Below are 26,426 nucleotides of genomic sequence, written 5' to 3'. Positions count from 1 at the left end.
TAGTACAGGCAGGAACTGGGGCAGCCGAAACCAGCATGGCCTGGTGCAATTACTTCAAAAATATCTGGGCTGAAGGAAGCCCTGAAGGTCCAGCCACACTCCCCTGGTTCCCTCCATGGCACAGAGCATTCACCTGCTGTGACCTGGGCTGGCAGCCATTCTGCGAGAGGAAGGCTGGACAGGCCTGGCAGGGCTGTGCAGGCAGCAGGATTTACTCTGTAGGTAGTGATTTCCCTGCCGAGCTCCCATAACAGGGAAAAGGGGCCTAGGTGCCCTGTAGGATTAGCTGGGCTGGGTGCAGGTACAGAGGAATCACAGGTCAAAGCATCTTTGTGAGAGGCACCAGACAGCTCAGGCTTCTTCCCAAGCAAAACTAAAGCCCACTGCAGGGCCCTTCTGATCTGAAGTTCCCCCCCTTCGTCAGCAAGGACCACCTTGCAGAGCCCCTTTCCTCCTGTGCAGAGGGGTGCTGCTGGATGAACGAGCTCCCAGACTAAGCAGCTGTTTATTTTTTAATAAAAACAATCATCCCTCCACTTGTGCTGTGTGTCGTCAGGATGCCTGGGGAGCCAGTGGCACTCAGAGAGAGCACTGGGCAGGAGAGGTGCTCAGCACCAGGCTGAGGTCAGGGGTTGTGGTGGCTGGGGCACAGTGCAGCCCTGGGGCTGGCTGAAGTGGAGCTGCTTGACACAGCCTCTCTCCTGTGGGGAGGCAGTGAGCTGTGAACTGGTGCTGGGAGCAGAGACCATGCCAGGATGGTACCCAGAGAAGGATAAAAGGCAGGCTAGGACCTTTTTCCCTGTGGCTGGGGCTCACTCTTTCTTCCCAAAGAACTTCTTGAAAACAGATTTGTTCTTGGGGCGAAGGGGGCTGGTGGTCTTCTCCCCTAGCGTGTCCCGGGGGCTCCCTGTTTGGGCCACAAAGGAATGACAGCGTGCCCGGGGCATGGCTGGCACTTGCTCCCCTATGTACAGGGTGACTGAGTAGCTGCTCCCGGCCTCCACTGGCTCCTTGGGCATGACCACTGGGGTGATCTTCTGGTAGGTCGCTGCAAGAAGGAGCAGTCAGTGGGGAGGGCAGGGTGCCAGCAGGCCCTGTCAGCCCCTCAGAGCCCTCCCCAGGTGAGGGGCTGCAGCCCAGGGCACAGGTATGTAGGACTGGGTGGGTGCTGAGCAGCATCGCATCTGCCCTTCGCTGTCTGTGAGGACAGAGGCAGTGGTGCCATCTCCTGGCAGTGACAGTGAAACCAGAGCCATACCTGAGGTGAAGGAATAGGACCTCCTCTTGTTGGTCACCAGCCCATAGTCATCTTCTTGGCAGATGTTGTCCCACAGCCTGGGTGACCCCCTGGGTGACCACTGCTGCTCCTTGTGCCCAGCCCCCTGAGCATCCTCTGAAGCAGAATGGAGACATGTCACAAGGCAAGGCCTCCACAGGACACCACTGTGTCAGCCCCAAAGAGGACAGGGAAATGTATTATTATCTCATCCCAGGAAGCGAAGGGAAGTAACTGATCCTTTCCCCAAGCCCTACACCCTGAGACTGCTAGCCCAGATACCACTGAGTTCAAGACTGACCGACAGCCTTCAGCCTCCACCAGTTGGCTACCTCCTCCCCTGGGCTGGGGAGAGGAGTTGGGGGACAGTGGCAACCCAGCCAGACAGGAAAGTCACCTGCTGCTGCCACAGTCCCCTTGGCTGGGCCATCCTGGCTGCCCAGAGACCTCTGCAGCTGGGTGTTTGAGCAGGGTAACATCACGATCTCCTGGCTCCTGGTGGTCATGACCTGATTATGTCCCTGGAGGTGGGAGCTCCCAGGGCTGGGGACCTTGCTGAAACTGAAAGTAGCAGAGATTTAGCTAAACCAGTTTGGCTCACCAATGTCCTGCTGGAGCAGCACACACCAGCAAATGTGGGAGTTGTAGTGAGAGCTGGCTAACCAGCTCCTGGCTACTCACCCCCCAGTACCACCAGTGCCCTCGACACACTGTGCCACCGCCTGGAAGTAATCCACTTCAGGGAAACCTGGGGGCACAGCAAACATCCTGCTGGGTGCTGGCAGTGCACAGGGCTGTCCCATAGAGCCAGTCCCTGCTCCAGGTGCCCATGCTTCATGGCTGGCTTCTCCAACCTCCTCCTGTAGGTCCTGCCAATGAGCCTTGGATTTCATGGCAGGGCTTGAACCTTCTCAGGTGTGGGTACAGCAGTAGGAAAACTTCAGTATTACAGGTCTCCTTGCCTGAAGGGCAAGCAAGGCATTTCCAGGCCCCACAGAGTAGATGGAGGAAGACCAAGGCGCAGTTATAATTTTACTGACACAGATTTTTTGCTGCTGAGGCACCACTGACGTCAGTTGAGCTATTCCTGATTTATAACTGTGTATGTGGTATGAAAACAAAGCCTCCAAATCCTGCCTAGCAGAGAACTGCTGTTCCTGAGGCAGGTTAGGAGGATGCATAAATCAGAGACAACGTTTCGTTGCTTCTCTTCTGACCCCCTCTGCAGGGGCTGCACCAACATGGTAACCACATAGAACTGGGCCTCTGCTCTGCCAGCAAGGGTTGCTCACCTGAGTTTTGCTGCAGCTTTGAGACCCATTCGTTCATGAGGGGCTGGGAGGGGGCCCTCAGGAGGTACTCAGAGCCATCCTGCAGCCTTCAGAGACAGGGGACAACAAGTCAGCAATGAGACAGATGTGGGGTGCAGATACCACAGCCCCCACCAGACTGGGAGAGAAGCAGGTGTGAAAGAAAGAAGAAGATGCTCATCTAAGCACTAGACTGAGCTGGCCCTGGCTGGGGATATTGGTAAGTGTCTGCCCCAGAAGGGACACATTGAGGAGGGTTGTGGCTATAAGACCCCACTGCCGTGGGTCAGGAACTCACTGAAGCCTGAAGCAGTTGGTCTTCTTGGTGTACTCAGCATCTGGGGTGCAGATTGCTCCAGAGAGGTTCAGGGGAAGGGCCACCACGGAGCTCTGCAGCATAAAGGAAAGAAAGAGCAACAGTGGGGTTGGATGGCTCTGCCTTTCCTGGCCATGGGGGCAATGGCATGCTGCTGCCAACTCCCTCTCATGTTGCCCAAATCTCCCCCAGTGCACCTTGAGGCTGTCCCTGCGGTCCTGGTAGAAGCACAGTGTCTGCCTCATCAGCACAGCATGGAAGAGGCCCCAGGCTCGGCAGCTGGCCTGTGGGACACAAACAGGGGACAGCTGTGATACCAACAGGTTTGGGAGGAGACAGGTGGTCTCCTGCCACTCAAAATGCAACCCAGCCCCTCTGGGGCTCTGCCCTCCCAGCATGGCCAGGAGCACTGCTGTGGTAGTTCCAGGAGCATCCCTGGCTTCACTCCTGCCCCAAAACCTGGACATTTCCTGCCATGTCCCAGCACCCCTGTCCCAAAGAAGCCCCACAGCCATGCCTGTACCTTTCTCCCTCCTGTCTGCAATACGTGCTTCCTTTCCAGTGTCCCCTCCATCATCTGAAACTCCATTTTACCCGGAAGAACCTGGAATGGGACAGAGGGTGAGCGAAGCTACATTGAGGACAATGGTGCCAGCTCAGCCTCCAGGCACATGGAGTCTATCTGACCCATTCCTGATGGGCAATGCCAAGGTGGGAGTGGGATGACAGGAACAATTTCCTGGCATGGGCAGAGGCTGGGTTGTCAGTCAGCTTTTTGGGTGAAGTGCTGCCTTGCTAAGGCTAAGGGCTGGCAGTGGGGTGTGTGCTGCAGAGACCTCAAATTCAGCACCTAGCTCTTCCCCACCAGCTGGAGCAAAGGGGCCACTGGAGTCAGGGAGTCCCCAAACACGGGTCACATTTGCTGACGTGGGTAACCCAGCTGCTGCCTGGGGTGTTCCCCAACCCCCTACCAGACCCTGAGGGAGAGTCCCCAGCTTGTGGCTCTTACATTGCTGCTCTCTCTTTCTTCTTGCCCATGCTTCCGCCGATCCCAGGCACTGGAGCCATCCAAGGGGACTGCAGACACCAGCTCCTCCAAGTGGGGGGAAACCTTGAGCCCACTGGGACTGCCGCTGCCACTGTGCACCACTTTGGGGCTCTTCTCTCCTGACGGGCTGTGGAGCAGCCGGGCAGTGGTGGGAAGGGTGAATTGGGCCACTAGCACGTTGTTGGCTGATGAGAGGATGAGGGGCCCACCAACAGTGGTGTTGGGGCTGGGCAAGCTGCCTGTCCTGCTCCCTGCTGTCCGCTGGCTGGCACAGCTGCCTCCTGGTGGGCTCTGTGTCTGTTGCTCATCTGCCCCATCCCAGATGGCCTGCAGCTCCTCCTCCTCTTCCTCAAACTGGCCATGGGCAGGATGGCAAACTTCCTCAGTGCCCAGCACAGGGCTGTGAGGCTGTGGAGAGGCCAGCGCCCACTCAAAGACAGAGAGCTGGGTAGGGGCAGTGGGGGAAGCCGAGGACCTTCTGGGCTGGCTGCTGCTGGCTGGCCGTGGTGTGGAGGCAGGGCCAGGGATGGCTCCTGCCCTGCCTGGGGTTCTCACAGGGGATGATCCAAGCTCCAGCCGAGTGGCTTTGCGATGCCTGGCCCTGCCAGTGGCACTGGGGCTGCCATCCTGGCCAAGCTGGGTGGCCAGCTCATCCCCTTCTCGACTGACCCACTCATGCTGCATGCTGACGTGGGATGGCTGGCTTGGCCTCAAGTCCGGGAGGTCTTTACCAATGCTGCTGGAGTGCTGCAGGATCTGGTGCTCCTCCCCAGCACGGTATGCCCTGTGCTGGCTGTAGCTGGGGTTGAAGCTCACCTCCTCAAACCACGTTCCTCGCTCACTCTTGGGGGTTGTCCCCAGACTCTTGCTGGGTCCCTGGGGACTGCACCCATCCATATCTACCTCCTCCTGCCATCCAACCCCATGTGTGCCTGTGGGCTCCCTTGGCCTCATCCCCCCACTCTGCCTGTGCTCTTGCCCCTCTGCCTTCTGCTGCCATGCTGTAGCCCTTCGGTGGCACCCCAGGACCATTGCATCCCGGGGAAGCTCCAGGCTGAGAACTGAGCCCAGGGAAAGGCGGGGACATGTGGTTTTTGGGTCAGAGAGGCAGGGGTCCTGGGGGGCTGCCCCGCATTCGGCATCAATGTCCTGCACCAGTGGGTTCCTGACATAGAGCAGCAGCTCTCCAAGCTGGGGTCCGGCAGCAGCTGCCCCCAGACCCCCCTTTCTCCGACCACACTTCTGAGGCCACGTGTTGCTGGGGCCATGGTGCTCCTCGGGTGTGGGCCGCAGGGAGCTTTCGCCCATGATGCCCTGGAGCGTCAGCAGCTGGGCCTGCTCTGCCCTTGCCTGCTCCCGCCGCTGCAGGCTGTTGAAGAGGGAGCCAGCCCCAGCCTTAGGCATGGTGTGGGAGACAGCTGGCACCCCACTGCCGGATGCTGGAGGGCGGTGGACGACAGCAGGTGGCTGCTTTGCGGTGGAGGTTTTCCTGGCCTCCACCTGCACCTAGGGAAACAGAGAAGGGAGAGGTGATCCCCACTGCTGGAGCCTCTACCACCCTGTGCCAACTGCTCCCTTTCCATGCTGCACCTGGAAAAGCAAGGAGCTGGGGGAGCAGGCAGATGAAAATGCTCACCAGCAGCACATGCAGAGCTGGGAGCAGCTTCACCTCAACCCCCTGAGGGCTGCTCCCACCTTGGTGCCGGCAGGTTAGAGGCAGGCAGGGGAAGCTCTGCCTGTTATGGAGTCCCTCAGATATGGTACAGTTGGAGCTGACTGTGCCATACGGCTTTTCCCTGGCACTGCTGATCTCCAAGCCATCACTTTTGGGTGGCTACTGAGACAGCAGTCACTGCTGCCCATCCCTGCCACCCTTACATGCCACAGGCAGCAGAGCAGCAAATGCAAGGGCAAGGGCTGAGTGCAGACTCTTTCCTCCCTTCCCCACAGCCCCTCTCCTGTGTTTCTACAGCTGCAAGAGTCTGCAGGAGCTGGAGCAGTGTCTCCTCATACCCCTTAGGCTGGCAGCCCATTGCCCTGCCTCAATGCCCTCTGTCCTCCTGCCCTCTTTCTCAGGCTACCCAGCCTGGCTGCCCTTGGGGTTCCTCACACACAGACCTTTACACAGGCTCTGGAGCAACAAACCAATGCAAGCCTGAACAAATCACCAGGCTCCCAGCTCCAGCATTGCAAGCCATGCAAGCTGGAGTGAAACCCGCCCCCAGCAAAAGGTGCATGTCACACGGCCCCATCCACCCTTGCCCCCTCTTCAGTCGTCTGCACAAGGAACTGCTGCTGCCCCATAGCAATGGAGCCGGGAGGCTCTCCCACTGGCCACCAGCATGCTGTGCCTTCCACAGCCACCAAAACCACTTACACAGGGGGCCAAACTGCAGCCAGCCCTGTCTGAACCCCATTCTCACATGCCTCAGCACCCACACTCTGGAGCCCACAGCACCGTGAGAGTTTTCCCTCTCCTGAGGGACCACTGCCAACAGGGCACAGTGGCATGGCCAGGAGGGTTGGTAGCAGACAGGTTCATGCCATGCAGCCACTCTCCCCAGCATGCAGCCTTCGAACATTACCTCTTCCATTGGCTGGTGAGGTGGCTTTCTCTTTCGCTTTAAACTACCCCAAGTGTTTCCTAAAAGCCCCTGGCAACGCTTCCAAAAGGTTTTACAGCCTGAGAGTTTAGTGGCGGGGAGCTGAGCAGGGGGAGAGAGAGAGACACAGAGAGTTGAGGGCAGTGAGGGCAAGGAGCTGCAGCAGGAGAGCACAGGCAAAGTGGGTGGCACAAGCTGGTCCGCAGCCCTCAGGCATCGCTCAGCATTGGCATGGTCAAAGGCCCTTCTCCTGAGACTAACACAGCCCCAATAGCTCACTTAGAAATAGCCTGAAGCATGGGGGCTACACCACAGCCCTCACAGCCTCCCAGTCTGCATGGGGGCACAGCCCTGGAGAGCTGCCCTGGCTGCGTGGCAGAGCTGGGTGCTCACCCATGGTTCTGCCAAAGCCGCCTACCATCCTGCACATACCGTCCGCAGTGCCTCCTCCCCTGGCCGCTCGCCGCCGGCCAGCGGCTGTGCCTTCTTCTTCTCACCCTTCTTGCCAACGCTGAGGATGAGGTTGACCGTCCCCCCGAGACCACTGGGGCCCCGTGGTGGCAGCAGCAGCGTGGAGGTCTCAGCAGGATCCCAGGTGACAGGCTCCTTGGGGGATCCTGCACCACGAGGTGTTTTGCTGCTGGGTGTCCCCCAGCTCTGCTCCACTCCCGATGGGGCTTCTGAGAGGGGTGATGCCAGTGCGGAGATGGCTGTTTCCCCTGGCAGCCATGGCTCTGAACTTTGCACAGGCTCAAGGAGGGAGCAGGGCATGAACTCCACTGGGCTGTGGACGCTTTCCAGATGGGACAGTGCACATGAGATGTGCTGCTCCTGGGGAGCAAGGTAAGAGAAGGAATGTGAAGGAAGGCACTTTCTCACGACAGCCTTTGCCCTGCCTGAACCTCAGAGACTCTCAGAGATATTGGCACACATCCATCCTCTACTTCTGCACCACCCATTCCATCCCGTGCCTCTGCTACCCTCAGCCTCGAGACTGGTCATGCTCCCTGACAGTCTCGACATGTCTGGGTACTCACTTGGCTGGTAAGGGATGTGCTTGAGGAGCTCTCTGGGTCCCTCCTGTCCTCCTTGCTCTCCAGGTCCTGCTGGTGCCTCTGTGCTCGCCAGCGTACCAGCACCCAGCCCAGCATGCTCTGCAGCTCCTCCAAGCGCTCCTTTATCTGAGGGGAGAAGAGATGCTGGGCAGCCTGCAAGGACCCCGGTGCAGGGACACTGGCCCTACCAGGACACTTCACTATAGAGCAGTTTAAGAGGGTTTGAGAAGTGGGATACAGTCACAGTTACATCAGCTCAGGTTTCAGCATCCACTGCTGGATGAAACTCCTTCCTGCCCTGAGCAGGCCCGGGGATGCTTAGCTGGCCCTATCCCTCTTGCTGGGGCTTTGCACCCATAACTTGTTCTTTCCTTCAGGGACTGTCTCCAGAGGATTTGGAGGGTACACTGAGAGTTTGCCCTGACCCTATTTCCCCTGTCCTTACTGTTGCACTCAGGTAGTGCTCCTCAGACACCAGCTGCTGCCCTGATGCTGCCAGTGCCTCAAACTCCTTGAGCTTCTCTTCGATCCTCCTCTCCAGTTCTTCACATGGAGTTTTTGGGAGGCTGGGGCTGCTTGGGCTTTCAGAGAAGATCTGAGCCCGTGTGTCCTCTGTCCAGGAGCTGTGGGCACATGAAAGACAGACTGAGGAACAACCCAGCCCCTCCTCAGCCCTACAGGCCCCAGAGAAGTCATTCCCATGCTCAGAAATGGGTGGAAGCAGCTTGCTGGGGTAGTGGCAAGGCTGTTGGGGCAGGGCAAGATGCTGTAGGGCTGCCCCACAGCAGGCAGGCCCAGTGCAGACCTTCATTCTGTGCTCCCCACAGTCATGCCTGGCCACAGCTCCAGCACTGCCAGCAGCCCATGCTCCAGCAATGCCATGCTCTCACCAGCTCCTCCTCAACCACCACAGAAGCAACCCCGATGGCTCACTGCCACTTACATCATGGCTAAATAATCCTTGAAGAAGTGCCACAGCCGGCTGGCCTGTTGCACTCGGGTCCGAGTCTCCCACAGCAGCTCTCGCAGCCCTGCCCATGCCCACAGCGTCTCCTGCACCTGCCGGCTGGTGGGGCACTGCTGAGTGGGGCACAACTCTTGCAAGCGGGCAGCTGCCCTCTCCAGCTCCTCCAACTGTCCCTGCAGGGTCTCTGACACTGCATGCTGAGGATCACAAGGCAGAAAAGGTTCAGGATGCACCCAACTCCTCTGCACCCAGGCTGGACTCCCCTGCATTATGGGATGTAGGGACAGAGGGGAGGATGTAGGGACAGAGGGGAGGATGCTGGTGCACAGGCTGCAGAGAGTGGGAAGAGCTACCCTCAGTGGGGAGAACAGGCAGAGCACAGAACTGCCTGGCTTCCCTGCCCTGCTTTCAAGAATTGCTTCCCCACCAGTGGGAAGATGAGCAAGGTGCTGGCAGCTGGGGGCTGGTACATGGCAGCTGATGCAAGCTCTCTCCCCTTGCCAGGCCCTCGCTAGCAGAGGGGAATGGAGCAGGGCAGGGCTTGGCTCCACTGGAAAATTCCAGCCTGGCCTGCCACAGTGTGCCAAGGCTTACGACACCTGGCCCCCCAGGGGCCAGTGCCTCACTGGGACGGCCCCAGTCAGCCAGGACACCACCCTGCCACAGCGCTCCCCTGACTCACCTCCATCTCCTGCTGGCGGCTCAGCAAGCCCTGCAGCCCTTGGAGGTCCTTCTCGCTCTTCACCGTGGTGAAGCTGCTCTCTGCTCGAGCAATGTCTTGAGCCAACACCTTGGCTCTGCATCGAAGGGCCTCCAGCTGAGGGGATACCTCTGCCACCTGGATGAGCAGGAGGGGACACAGAGGGAGATTAGCCATGTTGTGGGACCCACTGTGTCACTAGTTGCCCCACAGCCCTGGTCCACCCCAGCCTGGGGGCACCCTGCCATGCACCTGCAAAAGGTGCCAGCCATGGGAGAGACAGGGATACCAGCCTCACACGGAGCAGTTCCCATGCATCCCACTTGGAACAGCTGAGGTGCATGCCCTGTCCCAACTAGCTGGCATGTCCAGCTCCAGGTGGACCCCCCAGTTGCATCCCCAGACGCCCCGCCTCCACTCTCTACCAGATGCTCCAGGCTCTCCATCTCCGCTGCCACCTCCATGACTCGCTCCCGCTCCTTCGCTGCATCATTCAGCATCTCCACAGCCTCCTGCAACTCTCCCAAGGGGCTGCTCATGTCCTTACTGCTCGGAGGCTGCTCAGCCTGGGCTGACAGTAGGGGAAAAGACCCCTGCAAGCTGCAACACCTGCTCCCTGGCTGAAGCCAGCAGAAACACCAAGCATAAGAGAGATGGGGAGTGACACCCCAGGCAGCTGGGCCGGAGGGGAGCACCCAATAGGGTCCCCTTGCCAGCCACAGACCAACCCTTGGTCCAGTCCCAGGTGCTGTGTGATCCCAAGGGATGCCTGGCTGTGCTGCTCACCGCTGCAGATCCCTGCTGGTTCTGTGCGTCCTCTTCTTGTAGGTCCTGCAGAAACTCAGACAGCACCAGGGAGTCCCGCAGATCTGCTGCCCGGCGCCGCAGGGCTGCCTGCACATGTGCCAACCTGTGGGGAGAGGTGCCCATCAGAGGTGCTGGTGGCCTTTGCACCTCATCAGGGAGAGCATCCTCCTCCTCACATCTCATCAGGTGCCTCCTTGCACCTCCTCGAGGTGAGCAGCCTCCTCCCCACCCAACCTAGGGACCGGGGAAGTGGCACTTTCCCCCATGACTCACTTCTCCTCCACCATCTCCACTTTCCTCTGCATCTTCCTCGCCCCCTCGTGCTCAGTGGGCGACTCGCCTGCTGCTTCCTCCCGCAGTGCCTGTAGCTTGAGGCCACACGTCAGGAGCTGCTTCTCCAGCTGGCCCATCTCTTCCAGGTCCTGGCGCAGCTCCGCCGGGCTTCTCATGGTGGCTGGTTCTGAGAGCGACCCTGACACAGCTTGCAGCCACCGCTCAGCCTGGTCCAGCTCCCCCACCAGCCTCAGTGCCTTCAGGGAGAGCAGGGAGCCCATCAGCCTGGCTCTGAGCCACCCAGGGGAGGCAGGAGCCATGCTGGCACCCTGTTGCGGGTACCTGGGGCACTGGCAGCTTGGGCAGCACAACTGGAGCAGCGTGCAGGCTGCAAGGCCCGCCGGAGCTGCAGCTCTGGTCCCCACAGGCACCAGCCTCACTTGCTGATCCCAAGCAAGCTGCTGCAATTGGAGCACACCCCATGCCCACTCCAGCCCTGCCTCCATGTACCTTATCGATTTCTCGCAGCACAACGCCGTTCTCCTGGTGCTTCCTCTGCAGGTCCTCCCACAACTCCCCCAGTTCTCGCAGCATGGCCTTCACCTTTGGGCTCCCCGGGGGCCTCCCTGGCATTGGCCCCTCCTGGGAGGCAGGGAGGGCAGTTAGGATGGGCCCCACCTGGTGTCACCACCCCACCTTACACCCGGGGTGGGCTCACCAGGAGCACAGCCCTGACACTGGAGCTGTGGTCCAGGGGCTTCTGCTGTATCCGTGCTGCCTTCAGGCTCTCCACAGGACATGGGGAGACTCCAGGACCCACACTCTCATTGTATAGGGACAGAGTCTGCTGAGGAGCAGGGAGACATGCTGGGTTAGTACCCAGACCAGGGATAGGAAGGCGTCAGGGAAGTGAGTCCTCCCCCAACACTGTTTCCCCTGATAGGGGAGGGGGATGCAGAGGGAGCAAAGGGAATTCTTGGGGAGACATTACTGTGTTCACTGCCTGGCAGACATCCTGCACTTGGACCTCCAGCTGCTGCATTCCCCACTCAGTCTCTGCCTCTCTCCTCCTCCTGCAGAGAGAGAAGAGGGACAGTCAGGACTGCAAGGTCCCCCCTTGCACAGGGGACCCCCATCCCTGTTCCCTCTGACTCCATGCCACTTTCACAAGCTGGTACCTTTTGTTGTCCCCTCCATGAGGGGGCTGTCCCACTGGGGAGCAAGGGCTGCTCTCCTCCCCTCTCTTGTGCTCTGCCATCTTCCCCAGCACATCTGTTGCCACCTGTGACACAAAGGCTCACATTTCTTCTTGTCCAGCCCAAAGCATGCACTGCTTTGCTCTGGGCCTAGCACTTATCACCTCCCATAAGCAGTGGCACCAGATCCAGGCATGTTCAGCTTTTTCCCAACACCTGAACCCCTTTCCCACAGGCTTCCTTGTCTTCTTGAAGTGGAGGCACAGGAGATGTCTGGAGGAAGACAATGCTTACCATGCTCCCGAGTCCTCTTGTCCATTTGGCTCCTGCTTCCTTTCCCACAGTCCCATGGCTGCTATTATCTCCTTGGGGCTCAACATTCAGAGCCACAGTTTTGCTCCCTGGGGAAATGTTTGCCAGGGCTGGAGCCTTCTCTGACCTGGGAAAGGGAGGCAAGGGAGGACCAGTGGAGCAGAGGATGAATAGACACCTTAAGTAGAGCTGGTGCCCCAGAGACAGCCTGCCAGGGGCTAATCCAGGTCTTTCCCAAGCCTCTGGCTCCAGTGCTGGGGGGTTGGGGTTGCAGTCACGGGGCTCCTGCCTGGCTGTGCTCTACCTCAGTGCCTGCTGGAGCTGTGCCCAGCTCTCCTTGACATCTTGGTGCTTTGAGGTGACCTGGGCTGCCAGGCTGGGCTGCAGGTTTAGGAGCTGGGACACGGTCACATCCAGCATCTGGAGAAGAGAGAGCAGCTGGGAAGTGATGGAGGCAGGGCTCATTAGGGATGAACTACCACTGGTCCTGTGGATGCAGGAGAGGCAGTGAGTGCCAAGCCCAGTCCTCTGCTGTCCCTGTGGAGGCTCTCCCATTTGTCACGCAACCTCAGCCACCCACACAGCTGTGGGGTGTCCACAGCATCCCCAGCTCTGCTGGTGGCAGAGCTGACCTGGGAAGGCACACATCTCCCCTCCGTTGGGATGCTCCCCAGGGCTCATAGGATGAAGCAGAGTCTTGCACTCACCATCACCTGGCTGGCTATGTCCCTGACATCCCGATCCTGGCATGGCACACCCTCCACTGACTTCCCTGTGCTGCAGATGCTGCTCTGCTGTAAGAATAGGCTGCAGTCAGTAGTGGGAGGAGGATGGGGCCCTGCTTTCAGCTCCAGCAGAAAGGAACAGTGCAAAGCTGCACTTGCCACTCTGGCTCCCCTTCTTATATCAGGCCCCATCCCCCAGCTCCCTTTCCAAGCCTCAGGCTGAGAGTGCTGGGACCGCAGCAGCCCCCACTCAGGGGACAAGGGCAAGGTGCTGCCCATCAAGTTTCCTTCAGGCCACGCAACAGCCCTGCACAGCAGGGTGCACCTGGCTCCAGTGTGGGTACCTTCGCATGAATGGCCCCGAGCAGGATATCCGCTTGCTGGAAGAAGGCGGACACCTCCAGGGCCAGCTGCAGAGTCTCGTGGTGCTCCTTCAGAGTCCCCTGCAGCCGCAGCCACCTGCGCAGGTGGAAGAGGAAAGGTGAAGGGCAGTCCGTGCCTATCTGGGGAGCTGTGCAGAGCTGGGCCAGCAGGTTTGGGGAATCCTGCTTCCCAGCCTGTCAGCTCCTGGTGCTTGGCTTGGTCCTGCTAAGCCTATGTGTCCTCTGCTCACGTTTTGTTGAGGTGCTTGCGCCGGGCTGAGATGTTCCTGCTCTCACTTTTGCCTTGCTTCTCCAGCTTCTGGGCCAGGCTGTTCACCTCCTTGTGCAGACTCTGGAATTGCTGCTCCTCCTGGCCCAAGGAGAGAGAAAGACATCAGCATCCCTCCTCAGGGATCTGTGCTATGCCCCAGCCTTATGAGCTTCAGGGTCCCCCACATGCTGGCAGCTCTCCAGCAGCCTCTCACCTGCTTCAAGTCAAGGATGCGGCGGGTGAGCTGGATCTTGTCTGGGCTTTCCTGTAGAAGGGCTGCCAGAGATGGCTTCTCCTCCTGGGCCAGGGGAAGGTGTGAGAAGGTGGGGAGACAGCCAAACTGTCCCCTTCCCCAGACCATGCTTCCCACCCCCCCCACCTTGTGCTTGATCCATGCCTCCAGCCGCTCAGCTTTCCTGTTGAAGTCCTGCAGACTCTGTAGCCCACCCAGGGCTTTGCTCTGGCTGGCAGCTGTCTGCTTCAGGAGCTGCCACTGACCCTGCAGGGCCAGCAGCTGCCTCCGCACTGCCTCAGCACTGGGGCTTGCCTGCCACATCAGCTGCTCACCCATCTGTGGGGCCAAGCATCAGGGGTTCCCAGGGACCCTCCACTCCAGAGGATGCAACAGGGACACAGGTGCTGTGGGGAATGGGAGCCATGCCACAGCCTGGCCTCACCTGGTTGAGCTTTATCAGAGTGTTCTCAAAATCCTTCATGTCCCGCTGCAAGGTCTGAGCCACCTCCTCCCAGTCCTGGAGATCGCAGCCGTCCTTTAGGTCCCGCAACTTGCCTCGCACCCAGCCCTCCGCCTGCAATGTAGGAAGAGCCACATGGCACCAGAGCCTCAAGGACATGGCTTTAGGTACCCAAGCCCAAACCCTCCCTAACTGTGACAGGGACAGGAGTGCACCCTTTCAGCTAACAACCCGTTTGCTCTGAGAACCAACAGACCAGCAAAGGTGCTCAGGACAGCATCCACAGCAATGGGGGTCTGAATGTAAGCAGCATCTCATTTCTTTCCAGCATCTGCATCAGCCCAGCAGGAGAAGCTGGGCCCCCTTCGAGCAGGCCAGTCTGTGCAGAATATCCCTGCACAAAGCATCTCTTTCCCCTGCACCTTGCTCCCGACTGCAAACCTCCATGCACTCTTCCCACCATGGCATGGAAGCAGCCCGCCCCACTATCTTGGTTCCCACGCTGCTGGGGAGGGACATGATCTGAGAGGAGGAGGAGGATGGGGGTTGGGAGGAGCATGTGCACATGAAGAGGAAGCAGGGCCCTGGTGTGGGCTGACCCCCTCTCCCTGGGGCTGACAGCCAGGGAGAGGCAGCCAAACATGATCTCATGCCACAACCATGGCTTCGCTCGGGGCCGGGAGTTCAACCCTCCCTGCTGAGCACCCCACCCCACAGCTCACATGAAAGGCTGCCGGTGGCCCCCCCATCCCACATCCCATGCAGCCCCTTGGGCGAGGGCCCAGGCTGGCCTCACCTGCAGCATCTCCCGGTTGAACTGGGCTACCAGAGGACTTGGGTCGAGGAGGAGGGCTGCTCCCACTGTGCTTCGTCCACTGCATCTTGGTGCTGCAGTGGATTCCTTGCCCTTAGGACTCTCTTTCTGGGGTGATGACACTGGGGATCCTGCCAGCTGGGGAGAGCAGAGGTGGTGGGGCATGGGGGGTTTCAGTGTGATGCCCCAGGAAGCCCTCCCCATCACGTCCCAGGAGCATTTTGGAAACAAAGTACTTAAGCATGCCTTGTCCTTGATCCCACTCCTTTAACAACATATTTGGGGTTCTCCCCCAGCAAAGCAAGGCACTGTTCCCCTCTACCAAGGCCACACTGGTAGCTTTTGGAACCCAAGCAGGAGTTGCTGGGCTGTTCCTCAGCCCTGGGTCAATCCAGCACTTAGGCTGGTCCCCACACCAACACTGGAGGTGGATGTAGTGCTTGCTGTCTCTCCAGCCTGAGGCTGCACATCTCTGCAAGGAGCATTCATGTCTGCAGCTTCCATTTGGTGTCACCCTGGGGGATGCTGCCCAGGATGGGATGGGGAGGCCATGGGGCAGGTCCCTGGTAAGACTCATCACTCCTTTGGGGGCATCCAAGATCCCCATCCCCAGTGAGTGGTTGGAGGGGGCAGAGAGCACAGTGTCTCCCTTGGGACTTGGCCTTGTGGGCAGCTGACACCGATGAAACCCTCTGTCAGGGTTCCAGCTCTGCCAGGGGTGACATCAAAGGTCAGCCAGTGAAAGTGCTGGCCCTCATCCAAGCTCAGCCCCAGCTGCACACAGCCCAGGGGGCAGCACCATCACCCGCGCACTCACTTCCCACCCTTCTGCCCAGGGATGGGGATCTAACTGCACACTAACTGGTGGCAAACAGGAAACTGAGCATCTTCAGGAGGAACCAAAAGGTGCAGGGCTTGCTGCCTCCTCTCACCAGGCAGAAATTGCCCCTGGGGTCAGCCTAGGACAGCTCTCCCACCCTGAGAGGACTGGGTGTGAGCTGCCCCACAGTGTCCCACCTGCCTCCAAGCCCATCAGGGTGCAATTTCCCAGGAGCCTGCGGAGCAGTGGGGTTCAGGCAACTGTTTCAGGCTCTCTAAGCACTCTGGCATGTGCTGCCCTGCTGACAGCATGCGAGTCACTTTTCAAAGCCTGCTCTGCCTAACCACAAGAACTACAGAAATCCTCTGTCTTTTTTTTTTTTTTTTAATAGCAACACAGATTCTCAGGCCCTCCTGCGACTCTGGGATCTTTAGTCTCTTGACTTGTCCAGGAGCCCATAATCTGGCTCCCTTGGAAGCAATAAAACCTGTGAATGCTGGCCAGGGGGCTGACCCCTTGCCCCATAATGCCCAGGTTGTCCCCTCACTCACTCAAAGAGGTGAGGCTCCATCCACACCTGGGCACACCACCAGCAACCAGCATCATTGCTCAGCTCCAAGTTGTACATCAGACCCCCCTAAACAGTGAGGGCAGAGGGACATACCGCATAATAGGGAGAACATCTGTCCACTGGAGAGCGGAAAACACTGGTCTGAAGATTTCCAGGCTCCTGCTGCTCATCCTCTGCATCCACGTCCTTCCTGAGAAAGACCTAGAGGCAGGAAGGCACAGCTGTGAGCCTGGCAGTGCTCAACCATCCCAGCAGCTGCAGGGGACAGAGGACCACGCACCCACCTCCCCCTGTCCTGGGCCAGAGGAGGCTGCTGGCAGTACCCAGACACTACTTGGCTGGGCTCTTGCCCACCCCTCCTTAGGCATCTAGGCCAGGCTCCTCTGAATGGCTCCACAGCTCCTGCTACAGGTTCAGCAAGTGGCAAGGGCTCCTAAGCTTGCTTCATCCAGTATCTTCTCTGTTTTAGCTCCCACTGTCCCCCTTGAATTGACTCCAAAGCCTGCAGAAACCCATTTAGTCAGCATCACTGGTCCCTGGTCATCTAAGGATGGTCAGAGTGAGACTCCCCTGGCCTCCTCCAGGACAGGAGGGCAGAGGCACAAGGGCACAGGAGGACATTAACTCCATCATCATGAACCTGAATCCTCTCAGCTGCCAATCCCTGACCTCAGCCTAGCTGGGAGACAAGAGTTAAGGGGGCAGCTGGCTTGTAGGGAAGGGCTCCCACAGGACAGGAGTGAGGATGGAAGCAGGAGAGGCAGGAGGAAGGAAGTCCAGGAACTGCAGCCAGACAAAGAGAGGAGGTCCAGGATGAACTCCACATTACCTTATCCTTAATGGAGCCCAGCCCCAGCAGGAGAGGTGTGTGGGATTGTTTGGATCATGCCCAAGGGCATTAAGTCTCATCCTCTACAGATGGATCTTTTCTTGGGCTGTTGGATATAGCAGGCCAACTTAGGAATCTCCTTCCACTCTCTCCCTGGGACCATCTTGCTGTCTTAACAGCCTACCAAGCACGCAGAGGGCAACACAAATAGGGTGGTGGGCAATGTGTGCTGCTCCAACACCCCCTCCTCTGAGATGGCAGCAAATGGGGTGCTGCATCAGCCAGAGCCAGAGCCAACCTACCATCGCTCAGGCCACTGCAAACTGGAGACACTGTCCGAAGGGGAACCAACCCAGGCAAATCAGAACTCCCTGCTTGCACAGAATGTGGCTTCCTACCATCTCTGCAGGACTGCAGAAGAGTCCCAACACGGATGGCAGCCCCCAACATTAGAGCTGCTGCCTCCAGAAAGGCTCAGAGCCCCACAGACATCCCAACAGCCCTATAACCCCTTGGAGAACAGCACCACTGGACCTTTCCAGGGGCCTGCAAAGCCTAGCTGGTGGCTGCAGAGGACAGACCATTGCACCACGCCACATCATCCCATCCCAGGCAGGAAGAGCAGGCAGGGCATGAGGCTGAATCATGGCTCAGCAGGCACAGTGAGAACTCAGAAGGAGGGTACCAGAAGGGGAAGGCACACCCCTGCTTGAACCGCGGGGCTGAGAGGTTTGGATGCACATTTAGGGAACGACAGGGAGCTAAAAGTGAAGTGCTTGTGCAGCATAAGACCCTAGGAAGCCCCTCTTCTAGGAAGTAGCGTCCCACACCAGCCACTATGGCTCAGCCGTGGGAGACAACCCTGCAGGTGACACAGGAGCTTTATTTAAAGTCCCTGTCTCACGATCCTCAGCCGCAGGAAAACAGGGCTGCCAGCAAAAGGATGACTTCATCCTTCCTGCAGAGCTGCTCCACCGGGACCGCCCCCCCTCCTTGGTCCCTCTGGCTGGAGCTGGGTCCTCGTTCCAGCAAAACAACAAACTCTCTCAGCAACTGAAGGCTGGGAGAAGGAGCTGTGCCTGCCTCAGCATCCATGAGGTGCTGTGCTAAATGCTCCCCAGCAGGACCCCTGGCTTCACAATATGAGCAAAGCCACATGTGAAACGAGTGCAGCAGCCTCAGCTGCCTCCTCTGCAAATGCTTCTTTTCCTTTCTAAAAGTAAAATTAACACAGCACATATGCTTGCTGTGAGAAGGTGCCAGTGACGTCCCACAAGCAAGAAGAGTGGGGCCAGACCCTCCTGGGTTGCACTGTGCTTATCCTGGAGGAGCCCCTTATTCCTACAGGGCAGGAGTGAAGGGCAGAGCCACAGGTTGGGGGGCACACTTGGGAAAGCACTACTGTGCCCTGTGTGGGAGACAGCATCCTTCTCTCCTCTGGCTGTCATCTCACATGTTTTCCCCTGAGCTCTGGCTCCCTCTCTCCCTCCCAAAGCTCCATCTTGTAGCCTGCCCCCCTCTTCCAGCTCCACACGCCCATGCTGGACAGGGAGGAGGCGCTGATCCTGGCAGCCTCCTGGGAGTCCCACAGCACCCAGCACATGTCCCTACCTTATATGAAAGAGGGGAGCCCTCATGCCGATGCCCCCTGGGCTGCGCAGACTCCGGCCGCCCAGCGAGGAGCTGCTTGCGTGCTGGAGGAAGCGGCAGCTCTTGCGAGGCTGTGCCTGGCCTTTATTGGCAATGAAGACGAGGGCTTTGGCAGTGGGCTGTGTAGCTCTCCCTAGTGCTATCCTGCCGGGAAACCAGCTGTTGCAGGTCAGGGTTGAAGCCCAAGGAGTTCCTGCTTGCTCTTGCCAGCAACGCTGAGGTCTCCAAGCTGTCTTCCACTCCATCCCAGCCACACAGGGGGTCTGCCGGGCTCTGGCACTGATGGATTTGTACCTCTGTGCTTGCTAGCACTCAGACCTGGAGTGGGTGCCGGGAGCCCTGGGTCCTATTCCTTGCCTTGTCCCAGATTTGCCTGGCTGTGTGGCCCTTCATGAGTCACTTCCCTTCTCCTAGCCTCCGTTTCCCCTCTGGTAAACGGGAGAACTAGTTCCCAGCTCCCCACACACAACTGCATCATCACAGGCATTCCAAGAGCTGAGCCCTCCGTAGCCAGGCTCTGGGGCAAGGCTTTTCCGGCTCATCTTAGCCCTGGGGAAAGCTCATCTCCACTCACCCGCAAAGACCTCCAGCCTGATGGTACAGAGAAGTGCATGGGGGGCACATGGGAGGGAAAAACAACTACCCCAGGAGCCCTGCAACGATTGCTGCCTTGACAACGTGGGGACAAGGAAGCACGGATGGCCGCAGACTCTCCAGGACGTACCCATCCCTTGGCAGCCAGGAATAGGGAACCGCAGGGAAGACGGGGAGAGAGCAGGGTACAGGTACTGGGATCGCTTACCTTGAACTGAGCTTTCCCTGTCCTGCTGTTGTTGTTGTTGTGGTTCCTCTCGCTGCCGACCCGGGCAGGGTCCCCGGGTCTCCCCGCGTTCCCCGCACCAGCCTCCCCATAACGGTTGGACAGCGTGATCTTCTTAATGGAGCGGGCTAGGGAGTTGCGGTTCAGCCGGTCCTCGTCGGTGCCCCGGTCCTCGCCAGGGCCGGGGCTGCGGGGCTGCTCCGCGGGAGCGGCGGGGCCGGCCCGGGCGTGGGCCAGGTAGAGAGAGATGCGCTCGTTGATGCTGCGGCGGAGGCCGCGGTGGCTGTCCAGGGCGGAGGCGAGGGCGATGCCGGGGCAGGCGGCCCCGGGAAAGTCGGCGGCACACTTGGGCAGCGAGAGCCTGGTGCTGATGGTGAAGGGTTGTACCTTCCTCGCCGTGCTGCCCGACATCCTCGCCCTCCCCGCTGCCGCCTGCGGGCAGTGGGAGCCCCGGCCCGGGCACTGTGGGGCTAAGCGGCAGTGCGGGGCCCCCTCCGCCCGGGAGAGCGGGTGATGGAGATGGCCCGGGCGGCGCCGGCTCCTTCGCCGGGGCGGGCGGCTGCGGCGGCGCTTAGCAGCGGGGCAGCCCCGTGGTGGGGGGCAGCGGGGCGGGGGGCGGCCCAGCTCCCATGGCCGGAGCGGCGAGGCTCGGGCGGCCGTCCCGCCTCGGCTGCCTGGGGCGGACCCTCCGCCCCCACCGGGGCGCGTCCCCTCCCCTGCCCGGTCCCTCCTCCCGCGGCGGGCCGGGGAGGCGGGGGGAGGCGCCGCGCCCTGTCCTGCCCTGCCCGGGGGATGCCGTTCCTTCCCGTCCCGTCCCTGCTCGTGCCCGGCAGGTTTCAGTCGTCCGCCTTCCTGCGCAGGTTGAGGAGGCAGAGCAGGCAGGTGAGCAGGGCCTGGCGGCTCTCCCGGGAGCGCAGCCGGCGCCCCAGGCGGCGGAGAGGCGGCAGCAGGCGCCGGCGGGCCAGTGGCAGCAGGCGGGCGAGCAGGGCGCGCAGCAGCGGGGCGGCCAGCGGCGGGGCGGGCATGCTGCCCCCCGGGCCTGCGGGCGCACCGTCAGACCCCTGAGCTAACCTGGCGGAGCGGGGGGTGCCCGGCAGCTCCTCACGTTTTTGAACTTCTGAGCCGAGCGGGATCCTGGGGGGTCTGCACCCTCCTGAGAGTGGGGCGCTGCTTGGGGCAGGCTCGAGGGTGAAACGCTGGAGGGAACTGCTGCCCACCTCTTGCCCTGGTGACTCTTACCCTCCTTGAGATCCTTCCTGCTTCCACCGCTCAGGCGTTTGTCCCAGAGGAGCCTGGACTGCTCAGCTGCCTCAACGTGGACCTGCCACCAGCCCAAATGGCCAGAACAGCTCCAGAGCAAGGGGCAACAACAAAAAAACCCCAGCTGTTCATTTAAATGCCCCCTCCTCCCCTGCTAGACACATGCTCCCTGTAAGTGATACTGCTTAGCAGCCAAGACCCCATTTGTCGCGGTGGCAGCGCTGGGGAAAGAAGGGGGGCGAAGGAGGATCAACATCTGCCCACCACAGAAATGTGGGCCGGCAGGATGGAATTCTATTTCACTACAGGTCTTTGCTGAAGCCCTTGGGCAGGCAGCTGAGTCCAAAATATTCTTACCTGTCATTCCCTGACAGTGCAAGCAATTGCCACCCTGCTGCCACAAGGGCCGGGAATGTGGGCCAGGAATGCAGGCCAGGTGGGCCAACAAGAGAGTGGGCAAGGGATGGCCTAAGGCACAACATCCTGAGGAGCAAATGGGTACTCTCCTGAGAAAGAGCATTGATCTGGCTCCATGTGGGGCTCCAGAGCAGGATGGTAAGCACTGTCCCATGATTTCCAGCTGTGTTCCCAAGCTGAGTTAGCTTGCGGCAAGCAGCCAGGGTGAGGGTACAGGCAGGAAGGTCCATGGTCACGTCTGTGCCCTTCCACTTCCCTCCTGCTCCTAACCTTTGTTTTGTTCCTGGTGGCTGTCTGTCTTCATTTCCTTCCCTTGTTGTTCCCTTCAAAAACCCTGCCAAGTCCCTACCCTTGGCTCTCGCTCAAGAAGAATTTAGGAGAATGAACAGACACGGGGGACTGACTGAAAGCTACTGCTCTGTTTCCCTGCCCGCCTGCTGTAATCTGTCCTGTGCCCAGTGCGTCCCATCCAAGGCTGGTTGGTTCAGCCAGGGTGACCTTTCCCAGCCCCATAGATTGCTCTCAGGGAGCCAGCCATGGATGAGGAAAGCAGGCTGGCTGTGCCTCACAGGGACACCATGTGCTGCTGAAACAGCCCCAGAGCTTCAAGGACCAGGGCTGACGTCAGCCCCTTGGGATTGGCCTCCCGGAGGCTCCCAGGCTCCTGGTCTGCCATGGTCAGAAGGCCCTGGAGCAGGCGCACTGCTCTGCCGTGTGCTGCCACCCTCCCCATGCCGGTGGTGGTTCGGGGAGTGGGAAGAGCTCAGACGAAGGAAGCAGGAGCCAAAGCTTTGCTGCAGCTGTGTCAGGGTTTATGTTTCCCTGGGAGGGAGCTTCTCCCCTTTGATCAGGGAGGCAGTGGGTGCAATGCTTGGCCTCCTCTTCAGACTCTTGGGTTCGCTATGCTGCAGCTGATCTGGGGCAAGTCAGTGCCTCGCTTGGTGCCTCGATTTTCCCCAGCTGGACAACTCCCTGTGCAGTGGGCCCTCGCAGTGTCTTACTCTCTGTGCAGGCTAGGGACCACTGGGGTGAAAAGTGCAGCACCCCAGGTCAGTGTTAGTGACCACAGTGATGGAGAAGAGTGGAGATCTTATTCGCCTGGGAGCATCTTACTAGGAAAAGCCCTGCCTGAGCTGGGGGAACTGACCATCCTACCATCCCTGCTGGGGGAATCCTGTCCTGCAGTCCCACGGGGGAAAGGGAGGTGCTGGCCAAGTGCAGAGATGTTGCAGCAGAGGTGTTGCAGCACATTGCTGGGGGCATTGCCTCTGAGTGTTATGTTGCATGTGAGTGTAATGTTGCAGAGGTGCACAACGGATGGGACGGCAAATCCCTTGGGAACAAAGGGACTCCAGTGTGTGGCCTCTGCAGAACCCTGTTTCTTCCCAGGGAGGGAGCGCATGAGGCTCTCACCCTGCTTTGAGAGCCAGATGCTTGCAACATTCCAGCACTGGGCAAAAGGTGGGGCAGGGCTTAATTGCTCTTGGGACTTGTAAAAGGCAGATTTTTGTCTCTTGCCAAAAATGCAGAGACCTTACTGAGTCTGGAAAGTCAGGGTCTTTAGCCTCCATTCACAGTTGGGCAAAAGTACAGCCCAGGGAGTTGAAGGGACATAAACCTGCTTCTCTGTCAAGTCAGGCACAGAGCTGGGAAAAGAATACAACCTTAAAAGAAAATGAAATCACACCAGTATCTACTTCAAAACACAACATTTAGGGCAGCAGATTCCTGTGCCTGTGCATTTCCTGGGCCAAGGCACTTAGAGCCTTGCTGTAACTTCTCTGATCCCCAGAAGACTTTCTGGTCCTGCAGTCACTGCTCTGTCTCTCAACACTTTTTCTTGTCTATCCTTTATCCCTCTCCATGGGGAGGGCTCAAAATTATTCACCAGGTGGTTGGCTTCTGTTTTGCTGGGTACCTGTCAAGGCTGCTTCCTTGGAGGCATCCATTTTCTTTATCAACTAATGGCACAACCAATTATCTGCTATTAATTGCTGGGAAGGGCTGAGATCCACTTCCTGAGTCCAAACAGGGACTGTATACTCCTCCATAGCACGCACTTCTCTTAGATGATCAGCTAGCAGCTGGACATCAGCAAACAAGGAGCAGATTTCCCTGGGCAGCGCAAGGGCCGTGTGGGTTTCTGGGAAGCCTGTGGATGGAGCAGCACTGGCAATGAGAGAGCAGGGCTGGAAGCAGCCACATAGGGGTCTGCGCTCAGAGTGGTGGCAGGACTGTGTAGAGCTGTCCTCTCTTCTCCCTGCCATCCCAAAGCCCCGGAGATTCGACTTATTCAAAGCTTCCTTCTAAGCTGCTGAGCAGGGGTGAGTTCACAGCCCACACATCCTCTGGACAGATCTCAGACAACCAATGTCTCTGTCTCCTCTGGGAGAGGATGACCCACTGGGAGACCACCTCGTAGGAGGCACAGCTGGAGGGTCATGGGTGTGGGACATGCCAGCCTTTGGGCTGGACACAGCTGTGCTTCCTCCTGGTACAACTCCTCTTGGTTAGTGCTGCCTGTTGGTGGAGGGAGTGTCTTCTGAGCAGTCCTATGCCCCATCAGACAACAGGCAAAGCTGGCACAGGCTTTGGGAGTGGGCTGGGTCCCTGGCCGTTGTCCCATGAGCAACCTGCCAGCACTCAGCCTGCTCCCAGAACAGCATCTCTGCTTCATGGGACGGCAAGACCCTAGTGCTGTCTCAGAGGCAGGCACAGGGGACAGAGCAGCCATTGGCACTTGTTCGTGCTCAAAGAGGCTGTTGCATGATTAAGGCTCCAAAGGATTTGGCAGAGAGCAGGAATGCTGGGAAGAAGAGCATAGCCCTCTGGTACCTCTTCACAAGGTGTACGAGATTTGCTGCAAATCTTGCTCTGGGCATAGCACTGGGAGCTTACAGAAATGGTAGGGAAGCGAGAGGAGAGGTGGCCAGAGTCTTTTCTTTGAGGAGACCTTACCCTTCTGGCAGGGACCCCAGAGGGTGCTGGTGGTGGGGACACTGGTGGCACCCAAGCACCCAACCCCCGCGCAGGAGGAACGCAGGCCATTCCTGCCAAGGAGGGACGTGAGCACTATAAATAGTTTGTTTAATGCACTGCGGCCAGGCCCTGGAAAGCCCCAGCCCATGCACGTTCCCTGCTGTTGGCGCTGAGACAGCAGCTGTTGGAAAAGACCAAATCCAGCAGCTGCTGCCTGGTACTGCTGGCCCCTGCCCCATGCTCGAGTCCTCCCAATCCCCCTGTAGGGTGACTGAGCCCATAGCATCCTTTGGCACAGGTGCCGAGGCTTGCTAAGATGATTCCAGCTCTGTACTGGTGTTGGTGCTGCTTCCTGGGCTGGTGGTGGCTGCAGGATGCTGCTGGTGTCAGAGGGACAAGGAGGATGGGGAGAGGGCTTTCCTCCCTGACAGCCCTTGCAGTAGTGGACACGCCACCGAGCCTGGTGGGAGCTGTGGGGCCATGCCGGTGTCAGCTGCTGCCCACCCGCATGTCCTCAGCTGTGGCTCTACCCAGCCCTGGCTTGGGATGCTGGGCTGGGCCCCCCACACCCTGTCTCCACTTGCACAAAGGCCCCTTGTGCCGACGGGAATGACATTCCTGCAGCCGTGGGCCCAGTGCAGAGTGAAGCATAGCCAAGGGGGAGACGGGGCCAGAGCCCAGCTGCCAGGGCAGCTGGTGGGGCCAGGTGGGGATGGGCTGCGGTCCTGGCCCCCATTCCATGCCTGGGGGATGGACATGAGCAGCTGGTGGGAGAAGGGGAAACCCCAGGATGAGCAGGCAGCTCTGGGCTATGGGAGGCAGGGGAATGGGGTGCAGAAAAGACTGTGATGTTGGGGAGCCGAAGCAACAGTGCTGTGCACCCATGGGTGCTGCTGGCCCACCTTATGCACTCCCACCCAAAGCAGATCTATAGGATACGTGTGGGAAAGGCAGGAGTGGACTGGGCTGGCTCTCACTGGCTAGTGCCCGTCACAGGACAACCCCAAAGCTAAGAGCAGTTTTGGTCACATCTGGCCTCCTTGCTCCTCACCTCACACCACCGTTTAAGGACTCTGCTGGGCATCCTCCTTGTCCCATTTGCAAGGAGGAGGATGAGCCAGGCCACTTCTTGCAGCATTAGCTGGCAGCTGGGGAAGCCCCCCCTGCGATCCTGGGCCTGCCAGATGCCAGGCTGCAAGGGAAGGGATCTGCCAGCTGACACCCAGAGGGAGGGAGGGGACTTCTGGTAAGGCTATGCCAGGCACACCTGTCATCCCAAAGCCAGGATGTCACCATGCCCTACAATGGGGCCTGTGTGTGTGTGATAAGGCCCTGCAGATGGGACAGCAGTGACAGCTCTGCATGCCTGCTCCTGTGCTCCATCCCCACCTGAGCCCTTGTTTCACAAGGGCTTTGGGGCTGCATGGAGGAGCAGGAAGACTGGGCTGGTAAGCCCTACGGTACTCCCACCCCACAAGGGGCAGCTCAGCTCACAGGCAGTCAAGAGACAAGTGCAAGTAGCCCACCTCTATCCAGCCCTAGGGAGCCTCTGGAGGAGAGGGCAGCCCTGGAGGGCAGCTGAGGGGTCATTTCTTCCTGCTGTCACACCTCTGCCATCTGTGCTCTGAGCCAGGTTGGCTTGTCCCAGGGCTGGGTGCTGCTATGCAGCGGGGAGACTGGTCCCAGAGAGCTGGGCTGGTCCAAAGGGCACCTATGTAAGGGATATTGATGTTGGGATGGATAAGGTATGCAAGGTCACTCTTCTTCCAAGTGCTGAGCACCCCTGGGGCCATCTGGGCTTCAATGCCCTTCTGGGGTGTGAGCAAGGGGCAGGACACACTGACAAGTCCTGCTCTGAGCCATGCTATGAAAAGTCTCACCCCACAGCACTCCACTGTCATTTTTGTGGAAGGCTTTTGCTTCCAACTATAACTGGCATGGCCTCAAAGGAAGCAGGGGAAAACATCCACCTCCCACAGACTCGACCCAGGGTTACATTACCGCTTTCAGTCCTTTTCCAGGGTCCAGAGTTCCTGGATGCCCTCCATTCCCAGATCCATGGTTAACTCCATCCTATCCAAGTGGATCCTCTTTTCCCTCAGCTTCCCCAAGACACTTTCCTTTAAGAGCTGTGCTCCCTTCCATCCCTCTTACGTGGTGCTGCTCCATGTGTCAGTATTAAGACACCCATGCAAAGGAAGAGGTGACTTTTCTAAAGTCCTAGGAGATGTGGATCCTCTCCATCCCCACAGCAAGACCCACACCTGGCAGTGCTCCTCCACCTGTGCCCCAGGCTGGGCAAGCAGCATGACCTGGGCTTGGCTCTGCATCTCATCCCCCCTAGCCCAGA

The 26,426-nt window shown here is 59.1% G+C and overlaps 1 protein-coding gene across 4 annotated transcripts; it reads right to left on the bottom strand.

The window, feature by feature from the left end:
* Positions 1-509: 509 nt before the first annotated feature.
* On the bottom strand, positions 510-20,130 carry LOC127469200 (spectrin beta chain, non-erythrocytic 2-like). 4 transcript variants are annotated; one of them, XM_051783241.1, is made up of 33 exons: positions 19,403-20,130; positions 16,215-16,322; positions 14,713-14,868; positions 13,899-14,030; positions 13,601-13,792; positions 13,436-13,519; positions 13,202-13,320; positions 12,933-13,047; positions 12,571-12,657; positions 12,168-12,283; positions 11,846-11,990; positions 11,534-11,637; positions 11,347-11,428; positions 11,074-11,202; positions 10,866-10,997; positions 10,356-10,612; positions 10,062-10,185; positions 9,701-9,895; positions 9,258-9,413; positions 8,552-8,772; positions 8,054-8,231; positions 7,591-7,734; positions 6,986-7,384; positions 6,536-6,655; positions 3,912-5,456; positions 3,426-3,506; positions 3,100-3,186; positions 2,885-2,976; positions 2,569-2,654; positions 1,958-2,024; positions 1,674-1,837; positions 1,259-1,393; positions 510-1,048 (listed from the first exon to the last, which is right to left on the bottom strand). In XM_051783241.1, exons 1-33 carry the CDS (start codon positions 19,829-19,831, stop codon positions 813-815), a joined length of 6,417 nt encoding a protein of 2,138 aa, XP_051639201.1. In that variant the 5' UTR covers positions 19,832-20,130; the 3' UTR covers positions 510-812. The 4 variants fall into 4 exon arrangements, with proteins under 4 accessions (XP_051639201.1, XP_051639199.1, XP_051639198.1 ...); XM_051783239.1 differs by having other exon boundaries at positions 12,571-12,654; positions 19,403-20,118; XM_051783238.1 differs by having other exon boundaries at positions 11,074-11,199; positions 19,403-20,117.
* Between the last annotated feature and the right edge of the window lie 6,296 nt (positions 20,131-26,426).

Source organism: Manacus candei, unplaced genomic scaffold (assembly GCF_025592945.1).
Source record: "Manacus candei isolate 608988 ecotype Guabito, Panama unplaced genomic scaffold, ASM2559294v1 h1tg000017l, whole genome shotgun sequence".
NCBI classification, from domain to species: Eukaryota; Metazoa; Chordata; class Aves; order Passeriformes; family Pipridae; genus Manacus; species Manacus candei.
The sequence above is the reverse complement of the archived record's forward strand: the minus strand, read 5'-3'. Positions and strand labels throughout refer to the sequence as shown.

Bases quoted from the DNA above. Each gene is read 5' to 3' on its own strand.
- LOC127469200 (XM_051783241.1), bottom strand. From the start codon at position 19,831: ATGTCGGGCAGCACGGCGAGGAAGGTACAACCCTTCACCATCAGCACC. The intron at 10,998-11,073 runs GTGAGCCCACCC...CCTGCCTCCCAG, and splicing joins GTGTCAGGGCTGTGCTCCTG to GAGGGGCCAATGCCAGGGAG. The intron at 2,025-2,568 runs GTGAGCAACCCT...CTGTGCCCCCAG, and splicing joins AAAGCTGCAGCAAAACTCAG to GTTTCCCTGAAGTGGATTAC.